At 41.2% G+C, this 24,352-nt stretch overlaps 1 protein-coding gene across 1 annotated transcript in view; it reads left to right on the top strand.

Moving 5' to 3' along the window:
- Positions 1–24,352, top strand: part of PRKG2 (protein kinase cGMP-dependent 2) — an 87,358-nt gene that overhangs the window by 55,680 nt on the left and 7,326 nt on the right. Inside the window, exons 8-14 of the mRNA XM_070756545.1 lie at positions 2,687–2,755; positions 7,315–7,413; positions 15,188–15,341; positions 16,426–16,562; positions 18,597–18,686; positions 20,985–21,126; positions 22,906–23,069. Of these exons, the coding sequence (XP_070612646.1) occupies positions 2,687–2,755; positions 7,315–7,413; positions 15,188–15,341; positions 16,426–16,562; positions 18,597–18,686; positions 20,985–21,126; positions 22,906–23,069 (855 nt within the window). The remainder of the gene's footprint in view (positions 1–2,686; positions 2,756–7,314; positions 7,414–15,187; positions 15,342–16,425; positions 16,563–18,596; positions 18,687–20,984; positions 21,127–22,905; positions 23,070–24,352) is intronic.

The raw sequence follows: 24,352 nt of genomic DNA, 5'->3' as shown, positions 1-24,352 counted from the left end.
AACAACACACGAGCACACAACAGATGCAAACTTAATGTAAACAGCTCCAAACTCGACTGCAGGAAATACGACTTTAGTAACCAAGTCGTTGATGCATGGAACTCACTACCAGACTCTGTAGTATCATCACCTAACCCCCAAAACTTTACCCTTAGACTATGCGCTGTTGACCTCACCCGATTCCTAAGAGGTCAGTAAGGGGCGTGCATAATTGCACCAGCAGGTCTTCTGTCCCCTCTCCTAATGTTTCTTTATATATTTTTTACTACGTAGTATCATGTATATGAATATTATTATATTTAATGTTTTTTTTCTTATTTTTCTTTTTACTAGTGTCATGTATATAAATATTATTATATCTTTACTTACCTTCAATATGTACTTGACCAAATAAATGACCCATGTCACTGAGCTAGCCTTCAGGTCAAAGGTGGGACTAGAACTGTCAATCTCTTGGTGATTGGCCCAAAGTCACTCAGCTGGCTTTCATATTTAACAGGGGACTAGAATTCCTAGTCTCCTAGTGGTTGGCTCAAAGTTACTCAGCTGGCTTTCATATTTAACAGGGGACTAGAATTCCTAGTCTCCTAGTGGTTGCCTCAAAGTCACTGAGCTTTCTTTCAGGTCAAAGGTGGGACTAGAACTTTCAATCTCTTGGTGATTGGCCCAAAGTCACTCAGCCGGCTTTCATATTTAACAGGGGACTAGAATTCCTAGTCTCCTAGTGGTTGCCTCAAAGTTACTCAGCTGGCTTTCATATTTAACAGGGGACTAGAATTCCTAGTCTCCTAGTGGTTGCCTCAAAGTCACTGAGCTTTCTTTCAGGTCAAAGGTGGGACTAGAACTTTCAATCTCCTGGCCTAAAGTTACTCAGTTGCCTTGCATACCTAGAGCAGAACTAGAATTTACTGTCTTCTAGCCCAGCAACCTAAACACTGACTTTATAAAAAATTTAAACAGTTTGAGAAACATTTCTCTAAGTTTAAACCAACAAAAAATCCCACTAAATCCATTTCACTGCTGTACGAATGCATACAGGACAATGCTAGGTCAAAAACGGGGTTTTTTTTAAACAATGCTTTAGAGGAAGAATCAACAATGAAGTGAATTTTTTTTTTAAAAAAAAGCATCATGAGCTTGTGTTAAAATTATCCCTATCAGGAACATTTAGCAGCACAGATGTAGAGAAACCTGCAGAGATTATGAATTGCTTGTTAGGTGTCAACACTCCTTTTGAATAGAGGAAACAGCAGGGATAGTAATAATGGGAGGATTTAAAGTTTGAAGTGGCATTTGGACAAATAGATAATGCCTACTTCGGTAACAAATTAGCTTGCGTGCTTCATCCGTTTTTTGTTCTGTAAAAACCATTGTTCCAGAGAGTTGCAAAGATACAGCAGATTTTAAAAGATACGATAGAAAACCAAAGTTATGCTCAGGCATTTGAGCATCTTAGTTGCTTATAATAAAATTAATGAGATCCTCTCTAGGCAGAGAGAAGGATTCAGGGGTAGTGATTTCTAACAGTCTCAAAATGGGTGAACAGTGCAGTCAGGCAGTAGGGAAAGCGAATAGAATGCTTGGCTGCATAGCTAGAGGTATAACAAGCAGGAAGAGGCAGATTGTGATCCCACTGTATAGAGCACTGATGAGACCACATTTGGAGTACTGTGTTCAGTTCTGGAGACCTCACCTACAAAAAGATATTGATAAAATTGAACGGGTCCAAAGACGGGCTACAAGAATGGTGGAAGGTCTTAAGCATCAAACTTATCAGGAAAGACTTTGTGAACTCAATCTGTATAGATTGAAGGAAAAGGGGGGACACGATCAAAACATTTAAATATGTTAAAAGGTTAATTAAGGTACAGGAAGGAAGTGTGTTTAATAGGAAAGTGAACCCAAGAACAAGGGGGCACAATTAGAGGTTGATTGGGGGAAAGATCAGAAGTAACATGAAAAAATATTTTACTGAAAGAGGAGTATATGCTTGGAACAAACTTCCAGCAGACGTGGTTGGTCAATCCACAGTAACATAATTTAAACATGCCTGGGATAAACATAGATCCATTCTAAGATAAAATACAGGAAATAGTATAAGGGCAGACTAGATGGACCATGAGGTCTTTTTCTGCCGTCAATCTTATGTTTCTATTTTAGCGCATGCTGGGGCGCGCGTGTGCGCACACAACAGGAAGGAAGCTATGAGCGCAGAGCGCCAGTAGCAGCGGTAATAGCAATCCGCCCCTAAACACGATAGTTGCTGGGTCCCGGGGTCATGTGATCCCTTTTCGACAAATCAAACCACTGGGAAAGCCATATTCACTTAACCAGTGTCTCCCAACCTTGGCAACTTGAAGATATTTGGACTTCAACTCCCAGAATTCCCCAGCCAGCGACTGCTGGCTGGGGAATTCTGGGAGTTGAAGTCCAAATATCTTCAAGTTGCCAAGGTTGGGAGACACTGCACTTAACAAACAGATTAGTAACTTAACAACTGCAGTGATTCGCTTAATAACTGTAGCAAGAACGCTGTTTTGCTTAGCAATGGAAATTTGGGCTTTATTATGGTTGTTAAGTCCAGGACTCCTTGTACAGGATTAGGGCATAAATCTAAGTTGCCATCTTGTCTATGACTTACTGTTTCTTATCTACCTAAAACCAATGGATATGTTTCTATTTACAGTGATGATGTCAGATCTGCTAATATAATTGCAGATGAAAATGACGTGGAGTGCCTTGTTATTGATAGAGAGTAAGTATTCCCTTCCTGTACCGCCGTCTTCTTTCCTATTCACCGATACGTTACATCAAGAATGAGCCGGGGTGGCGCAGCAGGTAGAGTGCGGTACTGCAGGCCACTAAAGCTGACTGCTAAATCTGCAGGTCAGCGGTTCAAATCTCATCACCGGCTCAAGGTTGACTCAGCCTTCCATCCTTCCAAAGTGGGTAAAATGAGGACCCGGATTGTGGGGGCAATAGGCTGGCTCTGTTAAAAAAGTGCCTATCGCTAACATGTTATAAGCCGCCCTGAGTCTTTTTTAAAAAAAATATTTTAATTGATTTTTTTACAATACAGTGTTCCCTTGATTTTCGCGGGTTCGAACTTTGCGAATAGCCTATACCACGGTTTTTCAAAAAATATTAATTAAAAAATACTTCACGGGTTTTTTTCTATACCACGGTTTTTCCTGCCCGATGACATCATACATCATCGCCAAACTAATAATTTTTACAAATAAATAACAAAAATAATAATTATTGTTAATAAATAATTATGTTTATAAATATCAGGATCACTAAGTGTCTTATTCAATGGTGAGTACCAGTAATAATGGTGAGTAAGTGGTTGTTAAGGGAATGGGAAATGGTAATTTAGGGTCTTAAAGTGTTAAGGGAAGGCTTGTGATACTGTTCATAGCCAAAAATGGTGTATTTACTTCCGCATCTCTACTTCGCGGAAATTCGACTTTCGTGGGCGGTCTCGGAACGCATCCCCCGTGAAAATCGAGGGAACACTGTATAAGACTCACACAACATAAAACAAGTGTTTTGTGAGTTGTGCCCACCACCAGACAAATTCTTCTGAGTTTACTTCACTAGTCTGAAGTAGAATAGGATTTCCTGCCTAAGGAAGAGGTTGGACTAGAAGACCTTCAAAGTCCCTTCCAACTCTGTTCTTGTTGTTGTTGTTATTTCAGCAGATTTATTTATTTGTTTGTTTGTTTATTTTATTTGGTTTATATGCCTCCCCTTTCCGAGGACTCTGATGTTACCTCTGTTTTGAGTTGAATGGCATTTTTTAATTTACTGAATTTTTGGAGTATTTTTTTAATTTACTGTATTTTTGTCACGGTTTGTGAGTGATTAAAATCCGTTAAGATCTTAATCCCGCGGAGCCGATGGATAAAAGCCTTAGTCATTTGTTCAAACAAGATATTTTTATTATAAAAACAGAAAATAAAACATGTCTGGAGGGACAACATACCAAATATGTCTTCACATGATGGAGGATAGAAAGAAGAGATGGAGAACAACGAAGAAGAAGAAGGAGGAAGTGATGTGAGATTTGGCAGGATATTACATCATAATAGGAGGATCTTAGTAAGGCACACATAGTTAACTCTTTCATTACTGAATGTCTCTGGGGGCTGGCAAAGCTGCTTCCACTGCCATCTCTCTTCGATCAGAAAGTTCCGTCTGCAATTCAGTGTTCCTAATTTCTTGTGCCCTTGTTAGCTTTGAGAGCGCATCTCTTATCTCTCTGTCAGACATTGTAAATACCAAAGTGTCTGAAAGATGGAATTTTCGTTTCTTGCCAGGCATATCAAGCCTTTAGACTTAGGCTTAATTAAGAGAACCATCCTCTGCTACCAGTTTTTGGGGAGGAAAATAGGCAAAAGAATCTGCTTACCAGATATTCCTCTGGCTAACATCCTTAGCCTGGTCAGCTTCAGCACATTATTTTATCCCCTGGTTAGGATTTTATAAAACCTTATTCAGAGAGAGTAACAATGAAAGAGCTTGCAAGCCAATAAGAGCTGGGAATATCGTTAGAACCTGGAAAGAAACATTCGGAGCAAGTAGAGCAATGGAAAAATCCCTGCAAAGACTGAGGGCTTGGAAAACATTCTTTGCAGAGAGTAACAATGAAAGAGCTTGCAAGTGGGTATGAGCTGGGAAGATCGTAAGGTTGGAAAGAAACATCTGGAGCAATAAATAATAATAATAATAATTTATTAGATTTGTATGCCGCCCCTCTCCGAAGACTCAGGGCGGCTCATAACAATGAGCAATGGGAAAAAAAACCCTGCAAAGACTTAGGATTTGGAAAACATTCTTCACAAAGAGTAACAATGAAAGAATCTAAGAGCTGGGAAGACCATTAGCACCTACTTAGGGCTGCAAAAAACTTTGGGGAAAAATCTACATTCAGACTATAAGATGCACCTGAGTTTTCAGCCTCTTTTAAGGGAGGAAAAAGTTGTGTCTTATACTCCAAAAATACGGTAATTGGACAGTATTGATTTTATCATGGCCACACTTTCTTTGATCTTTGATCTTTGTTATTTATTTACTTATTTATTTATTATTTATTTATTTATTTATTTTTTATTTATTTATTTTTTATTTTTTATTTATTTTTTATTTATTTTGATTGATTGATTGATTGTTTGATTGATTGGATTTGTATGCCGCCCCTCTCCGTAGACTCGGGGCGACTAACAACAGTGATAAAAAACAGCATGTAACAATCCAATACTAAAACAACTAAAAAAACCCCTTATTATAAAACCAAACATACATACAAACATACCATGCGTAAATTGTAAAGGCCTAAAGGGAAAGAATATATCAGTTCCCCCATGCCTGATGGCAGAGGTGGGTTTTAAGAAGCTTACGAAAGGCGAGGAGGGTGGGGGCAATTCTAATCTCTGGGGGGGAGTTGGCTCCAGAGGGCCGGGGCCGCCACAGAGAAGGGTCTTCCCCTGGGTCCCGCCAAGCGACATTGTTTAGTTGATGGGATCCGGAGAAGGCCCACTCTGTGGGACCTAATCGGTCGCTGGGATTCGTGCAGCAGAAGGCGGTCCCTGAGATAATCTGGTCCGGTGCCATGAAGGGCTTTATAGGTCATAACCAACACTTTGAATTGTGACCAGAAACTGATCGGCAACCAATGCAGACTGCAGAGTGTTGGTGTGACATGGGCATATTTGGAGAAGCCCATGACTGCTCTCGCAGCTGCATTCTGCACGATCTGAAGTTCCCTCCCCCTAGGCTTATAAAATTTATGCATGGTACGCTAGTATGTATGATTGGTTTTAATTTGTGGTGTTAAATATTAGATTTGTTTTACATTGTATTGTTATTGCTGTGAGCCGCCCCGAGTCTGTGGAGAGGGGCGGCATACAAATCTGATTAAACTTAACTTAAACTTAAACTTCCGAACACTTTTCAAAGGTAGCCCCATGTAGAGAGCATTACAGTAGTCGAGCATTTATAAGGTTTTTAAATTTAATGTTACTGTTGATTATATATCTTCCTGGGTCTCTTGTATTTCAAGTGCAACTGGGAAAAAACCATCTAAAATAACTTTAATGTGGATCATTTAGTCTTTCTCAAGTGCCTTCGATTTTTATTTTTCAGTCTAGGCAAAGAGAAAATGATTATCTTTATTAGGATCCTGGTGGGCTGCATTGTAGCAGCCTGAGTTGATCTGAGTTCAGTTTTGTAGGTCCCAGGTTGGTTGGGTCTGTAATACAGTGATAATTGCCTGCAATCTTCCTCACCTTTGAAAAGTGTAGGAGGATTGTTCCGAAAATGAGTTTATTGTAGCCATGTGCAGTGACTGCTGTGGGTGATTTTCTTGTTAATCGTGGCCTCAAAAAGGCCAGAGCCTCTGGATATTTTTGTATTTATTCATTGCACTGTACAGTTGCTGATGCTTCTGTTACACTATGATTGTTGTTATAATTGTGTCCAGGGTTCACAAGTCATGCTAAGTTTGTTTGATTTGCACAGTTAAGCAAATCATGTCTTGCTTTACCCTCTGTGCAGGGTGGATAATAATTGATGATTTTTATAAAAAATGACCATATTTTTCAGAGTATAAGAGGCTGCAGTAGCGAGAGTATACTGTTGTACCATATAAGTGCCGTCGTTTGTGTGTGTGGGTGCCATACTGACAGGTACCATACCGTAATCAGTGTACCGTACGGTTCACTTTCTTTGGGAGTGTCAGCTTTTCTGCCTGTGAATTTGTCTTATTTGAGAAATATAAGGCACCCCCCGAAAATAAGATGTAGTACAAAAATATATATAATAAGTACAAAATGTACAAAAATATATATAATAAGACAGTGTCTTATTTTCGGGCAAACTCGGTAGTTAGGGCTTGGGGAAAAACAGCTTCAAATAGCTACATTCGGAGTATAAGATGCACTCAAATTTTCAGCATCTTTTAGGGAGGAAAATGGTGCATCTTATACTCCGAAAAATATGGTATACAGTGGTCCCTCGTTTTTCGCGGGGGATGCGTTCCAAGACCACCCGTGAAAAACGAATTTCCGTAAAGTAGAGGAAAAATATTGTTTTAGGTATTTAACGAGTATTTGGACTTTTAAAACCCACCCTTTGCATTAAACAATCATTCTATAATGTTTCTCAGCTGGAACTACAAGTGATATCCTACCAGTTTCTTTCATAGAGTACAGTAGTACATCACTGGTTTATGGAATTTAAAATCTTCATATCGCCTCCCCCATCCCCCCAGCAAAAGGCTATGTTTTGACTCACTTCTGTTGGTGTTTGCAGAACTTTTAATCAAACAGTTGGAACGTTTGAAGAACTTCAAGCCTACCTCGTGGGTTATGTAGCAACTTTGGCTCGAGATGATGAAAAAAGACACGCACAGTAAGTCTTCCAAACTGGTTTCTGAAACTCTAAAGGAGGTAATCTCAGCAATATTGGGTCAAACTAGATGAAATGTGAACCAGTGGGCTTATTTTAAAAAAATACACACACATAAGAAATTCTATCACTTCTGGTGCTGCCAATTTGATAAACCTTACTTTGAAGCTCAGGAAAATCAACATGCATGAAGTTTTGTTTTTAATTGAATTATTTACATTAAAAACAAAACATAGGAAAAAAACGCAGACAAAAAAAAAATCTAATGATTAATTATTTTGTACATCTTCATCAAACACATGTTAGAGTAAGTCAATTCGACGGCTGATACGAGCGATAATGTAAGAAAATTGGTTTTGGTTAATTTACGGTTTTGTTGTGCTTTTGACCGCTAAGAATCCATCATAGGTATAATAATACATTTCTTATATATCAAATTATTCAAACATGCACGAAGTTTTTGTTTTAGTGGACGCTTAAGAATTCAATTCAATTTCAATTCAATTTATTAGATTTGTATGCCGCCCTTCTCCGAAGACTCGGGGCGGCTCACAACAACGATAAAAACAATATAATAATGGCACAAATCTAACATTAAAAATAACTAAAAACCCTACCATAATTAAAAACCAAACAGCACATACATACCAAACATAAATTATAAGGAGCCTGGAGGAAAGATGTCTCAAATCCCCCATGCCTGGCGGTATAGGTGAGTCTTAAGTAGTTTATGGAAGACAAGGAGGGTGGGAGCAGTCCTAATCTCCGGAGGGAGTTGATTCCAGAGGGCCGGGGCCACCACAGAGAAGGCTCTTCCCCTGGGGCCCGCCAGACGGCATTGTTTAGCCGACGGGACCCGGAGAAGGCCAACTCTGTGGGACCTTATCGGCCGCTGGGATTCGTGCAGTAGCAGGTGGTTCCGGAGGTACTCTGGTCCAATGCCATGTAGGGCTTTAAATGGTAGTAAATACAAGATTTCGCTTTAATGAATAGAAGACGCTGCCCTTTTCTTCCTAATGTTTTTTGTTGGAACAGTTCAGGCAAATGACACATTTTAAAGCAGCTATAATTTTCTATCTGGGCCCATGTGTTTCCATAGTGCATGTAAGTGACAATTACTTGGCAATTTCTCAAGCTTCCAACGTATTTTCCATAATTCAGCGTCCTCACTTCACCTTCTGCTCTTTATATAAAATATGTTTAATTTGTAGTTGCCCTTACAAGAGGAATAGGAACCTCTTCAATATGCAGGTATAAAATGTTCTCCAGGGTCTTGTTTTGAAATTTTAAGTCTTGCTAGTCATTTCCCCTAAAACCAAACAGACTCACCTGAGACAAGTAATTCGTGCCGTCCCCCCAGTGCAGACCCACCGAGACTGCCAAGAGTCAAGGAAATCCAGGCAGTTTAAATCAGTATAAGGGTTTATTGCAAGCTTAGGCTCCCTACAAGAATCTGAACAAGAACAAGGGGGCACAATATGAGGTTAGTTGGGGGAAAGACCAGAAGCAACGTGAGAAAGTATTATTTTACTGAAAGAGTAGTAGATGCTTGGAAAAAACTCCCAGCAGACGTGGTTGGTCAATCCACAGTCACTGAATTTAAACATGCCTGGGATAAACATATATCCATCCTAAGATAAAATACAGGAAATAGTATAAGGGCAGACTAGATGGACTAGGAGGTCCTTTTCTGCCATCGGTCTTCTATGTTTCTATCTTCACTTGCCATGCTGGCAGAGTCCACCATCTCCTTCAATGCAGCTGCAGAGGTAGAAAGACAAAGGATGACCTTGGCTTTCTAGAAGGAACTTGTTATGCCTATGTACTAACAACCCTCATGCAATTCCCCGTCCCATTTTCCCACAATAGAAAATACTGCACATAGTACAATGGTATAAAGTGTGGCAGGTCAAAGATCCTGGCCTGACACTTAGATCTCTTGTGAGCATAAAGGGACTCAAGACTACTGACACGTTTGACCCAGCAGTGGGTTCTAACTTAACCTTGTCACCAGTTCGCTTCCTCCCGCACCGCATGGCTGCTCTTTCCAGACACTTACGTGCACAGTGTCTAAAGTTTGCAAAAAGTCCCCCCCAAATAATAATAATAATAATAATAATAATAATAATAATTTATTAGATTTGTATGCCGCTCCTCTCCAAAGATTCGGGGCGGCTCACAATAATAAAACAATATTATAGTGAAACAAATCAAATACAGTATTAAAAACATGTAAAACCCCATCATTTAAAACCATGCAGCACACACATACCAAACATGAAATATAAAAGCCTGGGGGAGGTGTCTCAGTTCCCCCATGCCTGGCAATACAGGTGGGTCTTAAGTAATTTGCGAAAGACAAGGAGGGTGGGGGCAGTTCTAATCTCTGGGGGGAGTTGATTCCAGAGGGCCGGGGCCGCCACAGAGAAGGCTCTTCTCCTGGGGCCCGCCAAAAGACATTGCTTAATCGACGGGACCCAGAGAAGGCCAACTCTTTGGGACCTAACCGGCCGCTGGGATTCATGCGGCAGAAGGCGGTCTCGCAGATATTCTGGTCCAGTGCCATGAAGGGCTTCGGTTTGTTTATTGAAAAGAACTTTTAGGCATTTTGCCAAATTTTGTGAGCTATCAAAGTCTAATTGCTGTTCTATGATTTAAGACTTCCTGAACTTATGCCAACTATTATCATCACTATTAGTGATGATTAATTAACAGTTGGGCTTTTTGCAAGAAAAGACTCCCTTTAGGTTTGTGTGTGTGTGAGAGACCTCTGCTAATTAGTAGTTTATTGATTAAAATAAGTTCGAACTAACCGTGGGTTTGCTACGTTCTTAGCTGGGCCAGAACAAAAAGTCGTAAAATGGGACAGAGCTCACTTGACAAATATTTCGCTTGGCAACATAAACTTTGGACTCAATTGTGGTCGTACATCAAGGACTATTTGAATTCTATTGGTCTGCAATAAAAACAGATATGGGCACAGAAAAAAATATTGTTTTTCCAATGAAAACTCCTTTGATTCTTGCTTCATTACTATGTATGCACAAAAGGCCCTGGGAGCTATAATAAAATCGGATGACTCTTTATTGAACAAATGACTATTTTAGTCCATGGAGAGAATGCAATTGATATTTAACGTCGCAGAAATGTTGCTATTTTATCAGGATTTTAAATAGCACTGTGGGCGACACCTGGGATTCGTTTGCATGATTTTTGACATCCGAGGGGGGGGGGGAAGAAAACCTTATAAATTTCTTTGAATTGCTTCACTTTTCCTTCCATCGTATTTTCTTTAAATGGAAGGTTTAAAACTCCTTTTTCCCAATTAGTTCTCTTAAAACCGGGGTCCCGAAACCTGGCAACTTTAAGACATGTGGACTTCAACTCCCAGAATTCTCCAGCCAGACTTCTGAGGTAAATGATATGTGAGGATCATGGTGGGCTGAGGAATTCTGGGAGTTGAAGTCCACAAGTCTTAAAGTTGCCATGTTTGAAGACCTCTGAGGTAAATTATTCGTGAGGATCATGGCGGGCTGAGGAATTGTGGGAGTTGAAGTCCACAAGCCTTAAAATTGCTTATTTTGAAGATCTCTGAGGCAAATGATACACAAGGATCATGGCGGGCTGAGGAATTCTGGGAGTTAAAGTCCACAAGTCTTAAAGTTGCCAAGTTTGAAGACCTCTGAGGTAAATGATATGCAAGGATCATGGCAGGCTGAGGAATTCTGGGAGTTGAAGTCCACAAGTCTTAAAGTTGCCAAGTTTGAAGACGTCCGCCTTAAAGTTTTCTCATTATTTTTCCCAGTGCTAGTATGGGTAGCCCTCAACTTACAACAATTGATTTAGTGACTGTTCAAAGTTATAACAGCACTGAGAATTTTTTTTTTACACTTAATGTTCTGTCGTGCTCTCTGGTAGAATCCTCCCAAAAATTCACAGGTATAGACACACACACGTTTGAAAATTCAAAACAATGTTCTTTATAATGAAAATTCCCTTAACCTATGCCCTCTTTTGGTATAGCAAAGAGCACTCATCTCCAAACAAACTGGTAATTTGTACAAGTCCCACATCAGTTCTGAGATACTTAGCTTGCAGCTGTAAGGCAATTCACAGTCCTTCTTCTTTCACAAAGTGAAACACACTTTGCTCTGGTTTAGTTTCAAAGCGGGGGAAAATCATCACACAAAAGGTCAAAGTCAGTAAAGCAGTCACGAAAGCAACAATCAGATAATCCTCCACAATGGCCAAACCCACAGGCTGCTATTTATAGCAGCCTCACTAATGACCACAGCCCCACCCAACCACAGGTGGCCTCATTTTCTTTGATAATAATCTCTCAGTTGTTGTTGCCTATGCATCGCTCTCCGCATGCGTGGCTGTATCATTAACTCTTGTTCTGAATCCAAGGAGGAGCTAGATAATTGATCTCCTTCTGAGCTGTCTGCCACACTCTCCTCCTCCCTGTCACTCATGTCTTCTTGGTCAGAGGAGCCTTCATCAGCAGATTCCACCAGGGGCAAAACAGGCCTGCAGCATGTGGATGTCTCCCCCACATCCACAGTCCTTGGGGCAGGAGCTGGGCCAGAGCTAACCACAACACTTAACAACTGTTGCAGCCTCCCTGCGGTCACGTGATCAAAATCCAGATGCTTGGCAACTGACTCGTATTTATAACAGTTGTGGCATCTCTGGAGTCACATCATCGATCCCACTTTTGCGACTTTCTGTCAAGCAAATTCAACAGAGGAAGCCCGATTCACTTAACAACCCTGCTAACTTGTAACAGCTACAGTGATTCGATTAACAATGGTGGGGGGAAAAAAGGTTGTGGAATGGGCCCAAATTCACTCCATGCGACAGAAATGTTGGGCTCGACTGTGGTCGCAAGTCGAGGACTATCTATATTGAATTTCTGGATTGTACAGCAATGATGATAAGCATCTTCGAAATCGAGGCCTCTGTAAATGCTACAGGCCGATCTTAGCAACCTGATTCTGTTGCGTTAGATCAGTCACAAAGCCGCGGTTATTGTGACAGAAACACAAATCAACGGACAAAAGACACACTCCTTCCCTTTGTGGTCACATCATTAAAGGGCAACGTTGCCTCGGGCGCTGTCTTCTTGGTGTAACATAAACCTTCTGCAAGATGCCTTGAAGAATCAAATCTCCCTCTTTCTCCAATTCACTCCCTGAGATGCAGTGAAGGGCCGCTGGTCTTACCTCCTACCAGTGCAACCTCCGAGGGCGGTGTGAGATTTGGCTTCTGCGTATGCGCAACAAGTAAAATGCCATGTGAGGATGCACAAAAGAGTGAGATTTCAGCAATTTTTGCCGATATTTTTACTTTTGCGCATGTGCGGAAGCGGGAAAAAAAATCAGCGAAAATTGCTGAAATAAATAAATTTATTTATTTATTTATTGTTTGTTTGTTTGTTTATTATTTGTCTATTTGTTTACTTTTTTCTTTCTTTGTTTGTTTGTTTATTTGGTTGGTTGGTTGGTTGTTATGCAGCCCTTCTCCTTAGACTCAGGGCTGCTTACAACATGTTAGCAATAACCCTTTTTAACAGAGCCAGCCTATTGCCCCCACAATCCGGGTCCTCATTTGACCTGCCTCAGAAGGAGGGAAGGCTGAGTCAACCTTGAGCCGGTGATGAGATTTGAACCACTGATCTACAGATCCAGCCGTCAGCTTCAGTGGCCTGCAGTACTGCACTCTACCCGCTGCACCATCCCAAATTTCGCTAGGGCAAGCATCCTCACACAAGGTTTCACTTGCTGTGCCTGCGCAGAAGCCAAATCTTGTGCAAGGGAACATGGGGGCGCACAGCTGTGCTCCCATCCCGGAATTTCTTGCTGGGACGAAGCACCCGACCACACCGGCTGCTGCCCTCTACTGCTGAGGTGGAGCCCCTGCAGTCAACTAACACCGCTCCAAGTCTTCGGAGAGGGGCGGCATACAAATCTAATAAATTATTATTATTATTATTATTATTATTATTATTATTATTATTATTATTATTAACACCATTCAATTTCCCATTCCAATGAATCAGGATTTCTTTCTCAATGTCGAGGAACATGGATTGTTCTTTCCAGTGCAATTAGAAACATAGAAACATAGAAGTCTGACGGCAGCAAAAGACCTCGTGGTCCATCTAGTCTGCCCTTATATTATTTCCTGTATTTTATCTTAGGATGGATATATGTTTATCCCAGGCATGTTTCAATTCAGTGACTGTGGATTTACCAACCACACCTGCTGGAAGTTTGTTCCAAGCATCTACTACGCTTTCAGTAAAATAATATTTTCACACATTGCTTCTGATCTTTTCCCCAACTAACCTCAGATTGTGCCGCCTTGTTCTTGGGTTCACTTTCCTATTAAAAACACTTCCTTCCTGAACCTTATTTAACCCTTTAACATATTTAAATGTTTCAATCATCCCCCCCCCTTTCCCTTCTGTCCTCCACACTATACAGATTGAGTTCATGAAGTCTTTCCTGATCAGTTTTATGCTTAAGACCCTCCACCATTTTTGGGGCCCGTTTAGGTGATGTCTCTAGAACTGAACACAGTATTCACCAGCGCTCTATACAGTGGGATCACAATCTCCCTCTTCCTTCTTGTTAGACCTCTAGCTTTGCAGCCAAGCATTCTACTCGCTTTCCCTACCACCTGACCGCACTGTTCACCCATTGTAGACTGTCAGAAATCACTATCCCTAAATCTTTCTCTTCTGAAGTTTTGCTAACATAAAACAATTGAATTATCCTCTTCCTCACAGCTACCTGGAGGTGCCTATATATGCATAGAAAGACAGGCTGTAAGTCAATATAACATTTTGATTTAGAGCTACAATAAATAATAATAAACACATAAGTAATAAATAAAAATAAATAAAACAATGAATAAAAAACCAAAAATAAATAAATAAAAAATAATAAATTCATGAACGTCATGAGATCCAGCATGCTTAAACCACCAGGATGCTAATTCCCAAATACACATCGCTTCTCGCTAGAAGCCTCCCAAGATTTAACACCATTGCTGCTTGATTGGGGATGTCAAACTGGTGGCCCATGGACCAGATGCGTCACATGCCGGCTGTGCCCACCCCAGCTCCACAAAGACAACAAACGTCACGATAGGTCGCAACACATCAAGTGACGTGAGAGAGTTTGACACCCGTATTGCTAGATTAACCCCAAAAGAGCATTTGCACTGAAGACAAATTCCTTGCCAATAAAATTCTATTCTATTCTACTCTAAAGCAGTGGTTCTCAACCTTTCTAAAGCCGCGACCCCTTAATACAACTCCTCATGTTGTGGTGACCCCCAGCCACAAGCCTAGCACCAATTCTCCCAACAGAGCTTTAAGCTAATTGGCAGGGAGGTCAGAGGAACACGCCCACTGTAAACGCCTGATTGGTCATATTGTAAAATTATGTTCCAAGTCGCCAGAATAGAAGCTTTAGTTCCTAACACTGTAGGAAATTAGTCTTTCTCCCATGGTCTTAGACGACTCCTGTGAAACGGTCGTTCGACCCCCCCCCAAGGGGTCCCAACCCCCAGGCTGAGAACCACTGACCTATGGCTTTATTTGCTTAGCCTTGGTCCCTGCTGGACAGCTCCTTCGCTAGTCAAGGAAATTGTTTTCTGAAAAGCTAGCCGACCACTGCAAAATTTCTCACTTGCGGGCTGAATCAGAAGGAACATCCTGATAGGTCGTTTTATTTTATTTTATTTATTTATTTATTTTAAAATGCAGGGTCTCTTCCATGGAGCGGAGTGTCCCCCGCAACGTCTCTCGGGAGATGATCGAGTTGACAGAAAAAGTTACCCAGTTTCCCGCCTCCTGTCCTTTTCAGCACCTGGAGATTGTTGCGACTCTGGGCGTGGGTGGATTTGGAAGAGTCGAACTTGTAAGGATTTAGCGTTTAAGCCTCTTGCTCGCTGATCGGGAGGGTGGTTTGATACAGTTTTGTCCTTTGGTTGTCTTTTATTTCTTACATTTTTTTCTTTGTTTCTTCTCACAAAATTCCTCAAAGATTTAACAAGCCTATTTTATAAATTTAATATAAGAAAAGTTCCCAGGTTGCTGTTTTGGTTTGTTATTTGTATCTCTTCTGTTATATATATGTATATGTATATACAGTGTGTGTATATATATTTATAGCCCTTTCCTCTCGGTCTCCCTTTCTCGCTCCCTCTTTCCTTCCCTCTCTCTCTTTCCCTGTCTCCCACACACACTCTCCCCCTTTCCCTCTCTATTCCACTCTTTCTCTCCTTCCCTCTCTCTCTCTCTCTCCCTCCCTATCTTCTTCTCTCTCCCCCTCTCCCTCTTTCTCTCTCTCCCGCTCTCTCACCTTCCTCTTTCTCTCTTATCATCTGTCTGTTTCTATCTTTATATCTGTCTGTCTATCTAAGTGTGTCTGTCTGTCTATTTATCTATCCTTCCTTCCTTCCTTCCTTCCATCCATCCATCTATCCATCTATCTAGGGAGGGTGCATTACATCTTGGATTTTCAATATCTGAAAACAACATTTAATACAACACAATTTCAGACTAAAATGGTCCAACTGAGATTGGCATATGTGGGCCTGTTTGGGATAGATTGCAGGGATGATAATTTTACGTCATTTTATTCTATTTTATATATTTATGTATCAAATTATTTTACTCTATAACTACTTTATTTTACCCTATTCTCATTTTAAATTGTTTGTTTAAAGTTTTATTGGCTGTATGTGTTAGAACCTATACATTGATATGTATGTATGTATGCATATATGTATGTATGTACTGTATGTATGGTATGTATGTATGTATGTATGTATGTATATTTGGATGGATGGATGAAAGGATATAGAGAGAGAGCGGATACAGATTTAGATATAGATCTTGGATTTACAAGTTTAGTCTGCTGTTATTTTGAAGAAGTGGAGAAGTGGAGCGAACTTATGTTTATGATTCTGATACTATATTTTCTTTCTTGGTGACTTCAGGTGAAAGTTAAGAACGAGAACATAGCATTTGCCATGAAATGCATTAAGAAAAAGCACATAGTGGATACCAAGCAACAGGAACATATACACTCCGAAAAGAAAATTCTAGAAGAGGCCTGTTCGCCATTCATTGTGAAGTAATTTTTTAAAAATTACTATTTATAAACCTATTTACATAAACCTATTTCTTCCTTTAAAAAAAATAGATCTCTTTCAAAAAATGACAAGGTCTGGATGGGCATCATTAAATTTCTTCACACTCTTCCAGAAACCATGAATCTCATTGTCACTCTCCATTACACAACACGTTGTTGTCCCCTGCAATTCCCTTTTGGGCTGTATTTCAAGAGTTGGGAACTTGTGACAATATTAAAAAAGTTATTCATTGTCCTTGTATCACTCATTATACAAGGCTTCCCCTTCCCTCCCAGCTTCATTTGGGGAAAGAGTCTTTTCCCCCTTCGCAGCTCCGTTTGGGGATGAGAGGTCCCCCCCCCCTCATAGTTCCATTTGGGGAAAGAGTCTTTTCCCCCTCATAGTTCCATTTGGGGAAAGAGTCTTTTCCCCTCATAGTTCCGTTTGGGGAAAGAGGCTTTTCCCCCTCATAGTTCCATTTCGGAAAAGAGGCTTTCCCCCCTCATAGTTCCATTTGGGAAAGAGGCTTTTCCCCCTCATAGTTCCGTTTGGGGAAAGAGGATTTTCCACCCCATAGTTCCGTTTCGGAAAAGAGGCTTTCCCCCCTCATAGTTCCATTTGGGAAAGAGGCTTTTCCCCCTCATAGTTCCATTTGGGGAAAGAGGATTTTCCACCCCATAGTTCCGTTTGGGGAAAGAGGATTTCCACCTCATAGTTCCGTTTGGGGAAAGAGGATTTTCCACCTCGTAGTTCCGTTTGGGGAAAGAGGCTTTTCCACCTCATAGTTCCATTTGGGGAAAGAGTCTTTTCCCCCTCATAGTTCCATTTGGGGAAAGAGTCTTTTCCCCTCATAGTTCCGTTTGGGGAAAGAGGCTTTCCCCCCTCATAGTTCCATTTCGGAAAAGAGGCTTTTCCCCCTCATAGTTCCGTTTGGGGAAAGAGGATTTTCCACCTGATAGTTCCGTTTGGGGAAAGAGGATTTTCCACCTCATAGTTCCGTTTGGGGAAAGAGGCTTTTCCACCTCATAGTTCCGTTTGGAAAAGAGGCTTTTCCCCCTCATAGTTCCGTTTGGGGAAAGAGGCTTTTTCACCTCATAGTTCCGTTTGGGGAAAGAGGCTTTTTCACCTCATAGTTCCGTTTGGGGAAAGAGGCTTTTCCACCTCATAGTTCCGTTTGGAAAAGAGGCTTTTCCCCCTCATAGTTCCGTTTGGGGAAAGAGTATTTTCCTCCTCACAGTTCCATTTGGGGAAAGAAGCTTCCCCCCCCCCTCATAGTTCCATTTGGGGAAAGTGTCTTTACCCTCTCACAGTTCCATTTGGGGAAAGAGTCTTCCCCCCCCCCCTCATAGTTCCATTTGGTGATGAGAGGCTTCCCCCCCCCTCACAGTTCCATTTGGCAAAGTCTTTCCCACCTCATAGTTCCATTGGGGGAAAGAGGCTTTTCCCCCCTCATAGTTCCATTTGGGAATGAGAGGCTTCCCCCCACCCCCTCACAGTTGCATTTGGGAAAGAGTCTTTTCCCCTCATAGTTCCATTTGGGGAAAGAGTATCCCTCACAGTTGGGGAAAGTGGCTTTACCCTCTCACAGCTCTGTTTGGGGAAAGAGGCTTTTCTCCCTTCCCAGTTCCATTTGTGGGTGGGAGGTTTTTTCCCCCTCACAGCTCCATTTTGGGATGGGAAGCTTTTCCCCACTTACGGGTTCATTTAGGGAAAGAGGCTTTCCCCCCTCCTCAGCTCCATTTGGTGATCGGAGGTTTTTTCCCCCTCACAGTTCCGTTTGGGGAAAGAGATTTCCCCCCCTCATAGTTCTGCTTGGGGACAGGAAGCTTTTCCCCACTTACAGTTCCATTTAGGGAAAGAGGCTTTCCCCCCCCTTCTCAGCTCTGGAGAGAGAGGCTTTCCCTCCTCACAGATTTCAGTGTGTGTGTGTGTGTCAAATTTCGGCAAACCAGTCCAAACCAGCAAAAAACCACCACTGATTATCCTTAACTAGAATAGTATGCATGTTGCTTCTTTCTTTTTTTTACTTCTTTCAGGTTGTATCGCACGTTCAAAGACAACAAATATGTTTATATGCTCCTAGAAGCCTGTCTTGGAGGTGAGCTGTGGAGCATCCTCAGGGACAGGTATTATGATTATTATGATATTATGATATGATTGATTATTATGATTGATTATTATGATTGATTATTATGATTGATTATTATGATTGATTATTATGATTGATTATTATGATTGATTATTATGATTGATTATTATGATGATTAATATGCTGCCCACTCCAAAAGGATTTTTATGATTTATTATTCTGATGGATTATTATTGATTATTATGATTGAGTATTGTGATTGATTATCATGATTATTATGATTATTATTCACCCCCTTTTTTCATTTTCATACAAAGAATGTCATTGTAAAAGTTATAAAAATGTTGTAAACCATACAGTTGTATATAATTAGAATGTTGGAAATTTGCAGGGGAATCCCACCAGCGTGAAAACGGGCTCTTCGGCTGGCAACGGAAGTCCAGAGGTGGGGTTTCCCAGCGAGGGAAGCCTCAGCGAAATCGCAGCATCTCAAATGTGATTTCGCTGAGGCTCCCCTCGCTGGGAAACCCCACCACCAGACTTCCGTTGCCAGCCGAAGTGCCAGTTTTTGCTCTGGTGGGATTCCCCTGCTGGGATTCCCCTGCAGCATCACAAAATCCAGAGGTGGGGTTTCTCATAGAGAGGAGCCTCAGGGGAATCCCACCAGCGCGAAAATGGGCATGTTGGCTGGCAAAGGGGGTGAATTTTGGGCTTGCATGCATTAATCGCTTTTCCATTGATTCCTATGGGAAACATTGTTTCATCTTACCAACTTTTCACCTTACGAACCTAGTCCTGGAACCAATTAAGTTCGTAAGACAAGGTATCACTGTATTATGTATCTCAGAATCTGGATTGTTAGAGATTGATCAAGAAATGGATTTTAGAGCTATGGTGACTGAAATTAATAAATCAAGTCTGATTGCTGTATTTTTCTTTTAAGCCAATTCCATGCTTGGAATCATTAGGAAGGTTTTTTTTTAAAAAAAACCCAACAATTCAATTCTGTAATATTCTTGTGAAAATCTAGGGTGAGATCACAATTGGAATTGGTTAGCAGACCAGAAAAGCAATAATTTACATGTTGTTTTTATTATTGTTGTTAGCCGCCCCGAGTCTACGGAGAGAGGCGGCATACAAATCCAATAAATAAATAAATAAATAGATAGATAGATAGATAGATAGATAGATAGATAGATAGATAGATAGATAGATAAAAACTGAAAAAGGTCAATCAAAATTCTTATGGATTAACCAAGACTAGAGTGTTTTGGTAGGACGCTAAGGAATTTATGATACCGGTATTAAACGTTATCCATGATATGGAAAATGTAGATTAAATTTTCCTTCTCACAATGTCCATTCATTAAAACTGAATTAAAACTAAATGTAGGGGGATGATCAAAGGAAGGGCATAATTAAATGACAGCACTCGCTTCCATCAGATGTTGTGATAGCCACTAATTTAAACAGGCCTGAGGAAATTAATGGGAAAATAGACTTGAATGCTAAGTAGCAATGCGAAAGTCAAGATGTCCCTTTGAATATCCATCTGCTGGGGAGTCCCAGAGAAGAGAAAAAGGTTAAAATTTCTTGAAGGTCTTTTTAGATTATCGTCATCAGCCATTGATGGAAATAAGTAGATCAAGTATTCTCCCTTTTTCGACATCCTTCTCCTTGATGTTGACCCGAATGTTAACCTCCTGTGGGGTGTGTGTATAATTTTACTTTAACGGAGCTGATGATTTCGGTATACACTGAATTATTTTATAGATGGTTTCTTCTCTTTTATTCTCTTCATGCTTTTTACTGTATCTCTTTAGAGTCTATTAAGACTGGAAGAGGAAAGGTTGAAAATAATTTGATAATGAAAGCAATCTTTCTTTTCTCCTTCCTTCCTTCCTTTCTCTCTCTCATCCTTCTTTCCTTCCTTTCTCTCTCTCTCTCTCTCCCTTCCTTCCTTCCTTCCTTTCTTTATCTCTCTCTTCCTTCCTTCCTTCCTTCCTTTCTTTCTTCCTTTCTTTCTCTCTCTCTTCCTTCCCTCCTTCCTTCCTGTCTTCCTTCCTTCCTTCCTGTCTTCCTTCCTTCTTTGCTTGCTCGCTTCCTTCCTTCCTTTCTCTCTCTCTTCCTTCTTTCCTTCCTTTCTTTCTTTCTCTCTCTCCCTTCCTTTCTTTCTTTATCTCTCTTCCTTCCTTTCTTTCTCTCTCTTCCTTTCTTTCTTTCTCTCTCTCTTCCTTCCCTCCTTCGTTCCTGTCTTCCTTCCTTCTTTGCTTGCTTGCTTGCTTGCTTCCTTCCTTCCTTTCTTCCTTTCTTTCTTTTGTGTTTCTTTTTTCAGGGGTAGTTTTGATGAAACTACTACAAAGTTCTGTGTTGGCTGTGTGACAGAAGCTATTGAATATTTACATTCTATGAGTATAATCTACAGGGATTTGAAACCAGAAAATTTAATTTTGGATGCCCAGGGTTATATAAAGTTGGTAAGTTGTTGGTTTTTTTTAAAAAAAAAAAAGATAAAGAAATATAGGGGAATTGCTAAGAGAAGGTTTTGTTGTTTTTGCGTTTAATATGCAGCCATCCCCCTTCCCCCCCAAAATTTTTAAAGTCTTATTTCTTTATACCTCTATGCTACTAAAAATAAGATTATTTTATCTTGGAGGTTAGGAAGAAGTATTATTGTGGATAGACATATATTGATTTACTATATGCTAACACAAATGCATTTACAGTATATATTATTTCTCGTTAGAAACAGTCCTGACTCTTTGTTAAAGTGGTATTGTATTTTCCTGTCAATTTTCCATGTGCTAACAAGTTCCTGCAGCATTCACATTTGATCAAAACTATACAGTGAGAAGGATATGTATAGGGGATTTCAGATGTGGAATAGGAATAGGAATATTCTTTATTGGCCAAGAGATTGGGCACACAAGGAATTTGTCTGCAATGCATAAACTCTCAGGGCACATACAAACAACAAAGTGGTAGGTCATAGATGTCAAGATTCCAGGTAGCATCCAAATTAAATCAGAGTCCAAGTCAAAGTACCCCTCAAAGTTCCAATTGAACAACAAAATGATGTTCAACATCGACAAGAGCAAAGTCCTTCATCTAGGTAAAAAAAAACCTGGACACACATACAGCCTGGGAGAAACCCCTCTCAGCAGTAGCGACGGTGAAAGAGATCTCGGAGTCTTGGTGGATAGTCAACTAAACATGAGCCAACAATGTGCAGCAGCAGCCAAAAAAAGCCAACACAATCCTAAGCTGCATCAACAGGGGGATACACTCCAAGACCAGGGAAGTCTTAATACCACTCTACTACGCCCTGGTCAGACCGCACCTGGAGTACTGTGTTCAGTTCTGGTCACCACACTTCAAAAGAGACATTGAAACTCTGGAGAAGGTGCAGAAAAGAGCAATCAAAATAATCAGGGGTCTAGAAACCAAGACTTACAAAGAGAGACTACAGGAACTGGGCATGGATAGCCTAGAGAAAAGGAGGGCCAGAGCGGACATGATAGCAGTCTACAGGTATACGAGGGGTTGCCACAGAGAGGAGGGGATCACTTTTTTCTCCAGGGCACCGGAGGGCCAGACGAGGAACAACGGCTGGAAGCTGACCAAGGAGAGATTCAACATGGAAATAAGGAAGAACTTCCTGACGGTCAGAACGATCAACCAGTGGAACAACCTACCAGCGGACGTTGTGAACTCCAATGCTCTGGACGTTTTTCAGAGGAAATTGGACTGCCATTTGGCTAGGATACTATAGGGTTCCTGCTTATGTTTATGTCTTTTTTGTATTTATTATTTGATATGCCTAGTAAAAAAAATTCTGGTGTTTAACAGAAAAAGTTCTTATAGTGGTTCTCAACCTGGGGGTCGGGACCCCTTTGGGGGGGGTCAAATGACCATTTCACGGGGGTCGCCTAAGACCATGAGAAAAGACAAATTTCCCAGGGTGTTAGGAACTAAAGCTTCTATTCTGGCGCCTTGGAATATATTTTTACAATCTGACCAATCAGGCGTTTACAGTGGGGGTGTCCCTCTGACCTTCCTGCCAATCAGCTTAAAGCTCTGCTGGGAGAATGGGCGCAAGACTTATGGTTGGGGGTCACCACAACATGAGGAACCGTATTAAGGGATCGTGGCATTAGAAAGGTTGAGAACCACTGACTGATGTTAGAAACAAGAACAAACAACCTGAGGTAAAACTATCCAGTAACAACAACATCTCCCCCTCTTTGACCCACAAGGTTGACTTTGGATTTGCTAAGAAGATCAGAGCAGGGCAGAAGACCTGGACGTTCTGTGGGACTCCTGAATATGTCGCGCCTGAAGTCATCCTGAATAAAGGCCATGATTTCAGTGTGGATTTTTGGTCCCTCGGCATCCTTGTGTATGAACTTCTGACAGGAAAGTATGTGGATTCTTCCGCCCTACATTGAGAGTCGTATTGGGCTCATAGGTTGTGTACTTATAAATGACAGAGGAGCACAAGGGTTGTACACCATTCCTGTCCTTTATCTGGGGGGCCCCGTGTTGATCCTTTTGCTTTCTAATCTACTTCTTTGAGAATTGTATACATTTCATCTTTGGGTGTGCAAAAAAATAGAGAAGGATTGGTGTGGGAAAAGCCCAGAAAGAAAAAAAGGGGTGGTAGACGAACCATCAGTTGCAATTGCTGATTGTGTCAATCCTAAAGCTGGCATGACTGAGGCCAGCTTGAGACTTTATTATTATTATTATTATTATTATTATTATTATTATTATTATTATTATTATTATTATTATTTAGATTTGTATGCCGCCCCTCTCCATAGACTCCGTAGACCCTGACATTGGAGAAGAGGGATAGCAAGGGAGTTGTAGTCTGTGGTTGGTGAAAAACGGGCCCAATGGGCCTACTGGAAGTTTGGAAATGAACTTCTGGTAGGCCCATTGGACCATTTTTTGCCCTCCCTAGGCCTCAGGAAAACCTCCGGAACCTGTGGATGGGGAAAAACGGGCCCACTTGAAATCCTCCTGAAGCCTGGGGAGGGCAAAAAATGGCCCAATGGGCCTACCAGAAGTTTGTTTCCAAATGTCTGGTAAGTCCATTGGGTTCATTTTTTTGCCATCCACAGGCTCCAGAGACTTTCCTGGGGAGGGTGAAAACAGCCTTCCCCGCCCTCCGGAAGGGCAAAAAACAGCTGCAAGCTGGAGCTGACATAGAAGTTTGGAAACTTCAGATCGTGCAGAATGCGGCCGCGAAAGCTATCTTGGGGCTTCCTAGATTCACCCTCGTTTCTGCAACACTCCGCGGCCTGCACTGGCTGCCGATCAGTTTCCGGTCACAATTCAAAGTGTTGGTAATGACCTTTAAAGCCCTACATGGCATTGGGCCAGAATACATCCAGAACCGCCTTCTACCGCACCAATCCCAGCAGCCGATAATGTCCCACAGAGTTGGCCTTCTCCGGGTCCCGTTGAGCAAACAATGTCGTTTGGCGGGCCCCAGGGGAAGAGACTTCTCTGTGGCGGCCCCGGCCCTCTGGAACCAACTCCCCCCAGAGATTAGAACGGCCCCCACCCTCCTTGTCTTTCGCAAATTACTTAAGACCCACCTTTGTCACCAGGCATGGGGGAGTTAAGTTATCATTTCCCCCTAGGCTATTACAAGTTATGCATGGTATGTTTGTGTGTATGTTTGGTTTTTTTATA

This window comes from Erythrolamprus reginae, chromosome 7, assembly GCF_031021105.1.
Source record: "Erythrolamprus reginae isolate rEryReg1 chromosome 7, rEryReg1.hap1, whole genome shotgun sequence".
In the NCBI taxonomy this organism is placed as follows: Eukaryota; Metazoa; Chordata; class Lepidosauria; order Squamata; family Dipsadidae; genus Erythrolamprus; species Erythrolamprus reginae.
This window is presented reverse-complemented; position numbering and strand designations above follow the sequence as displayed.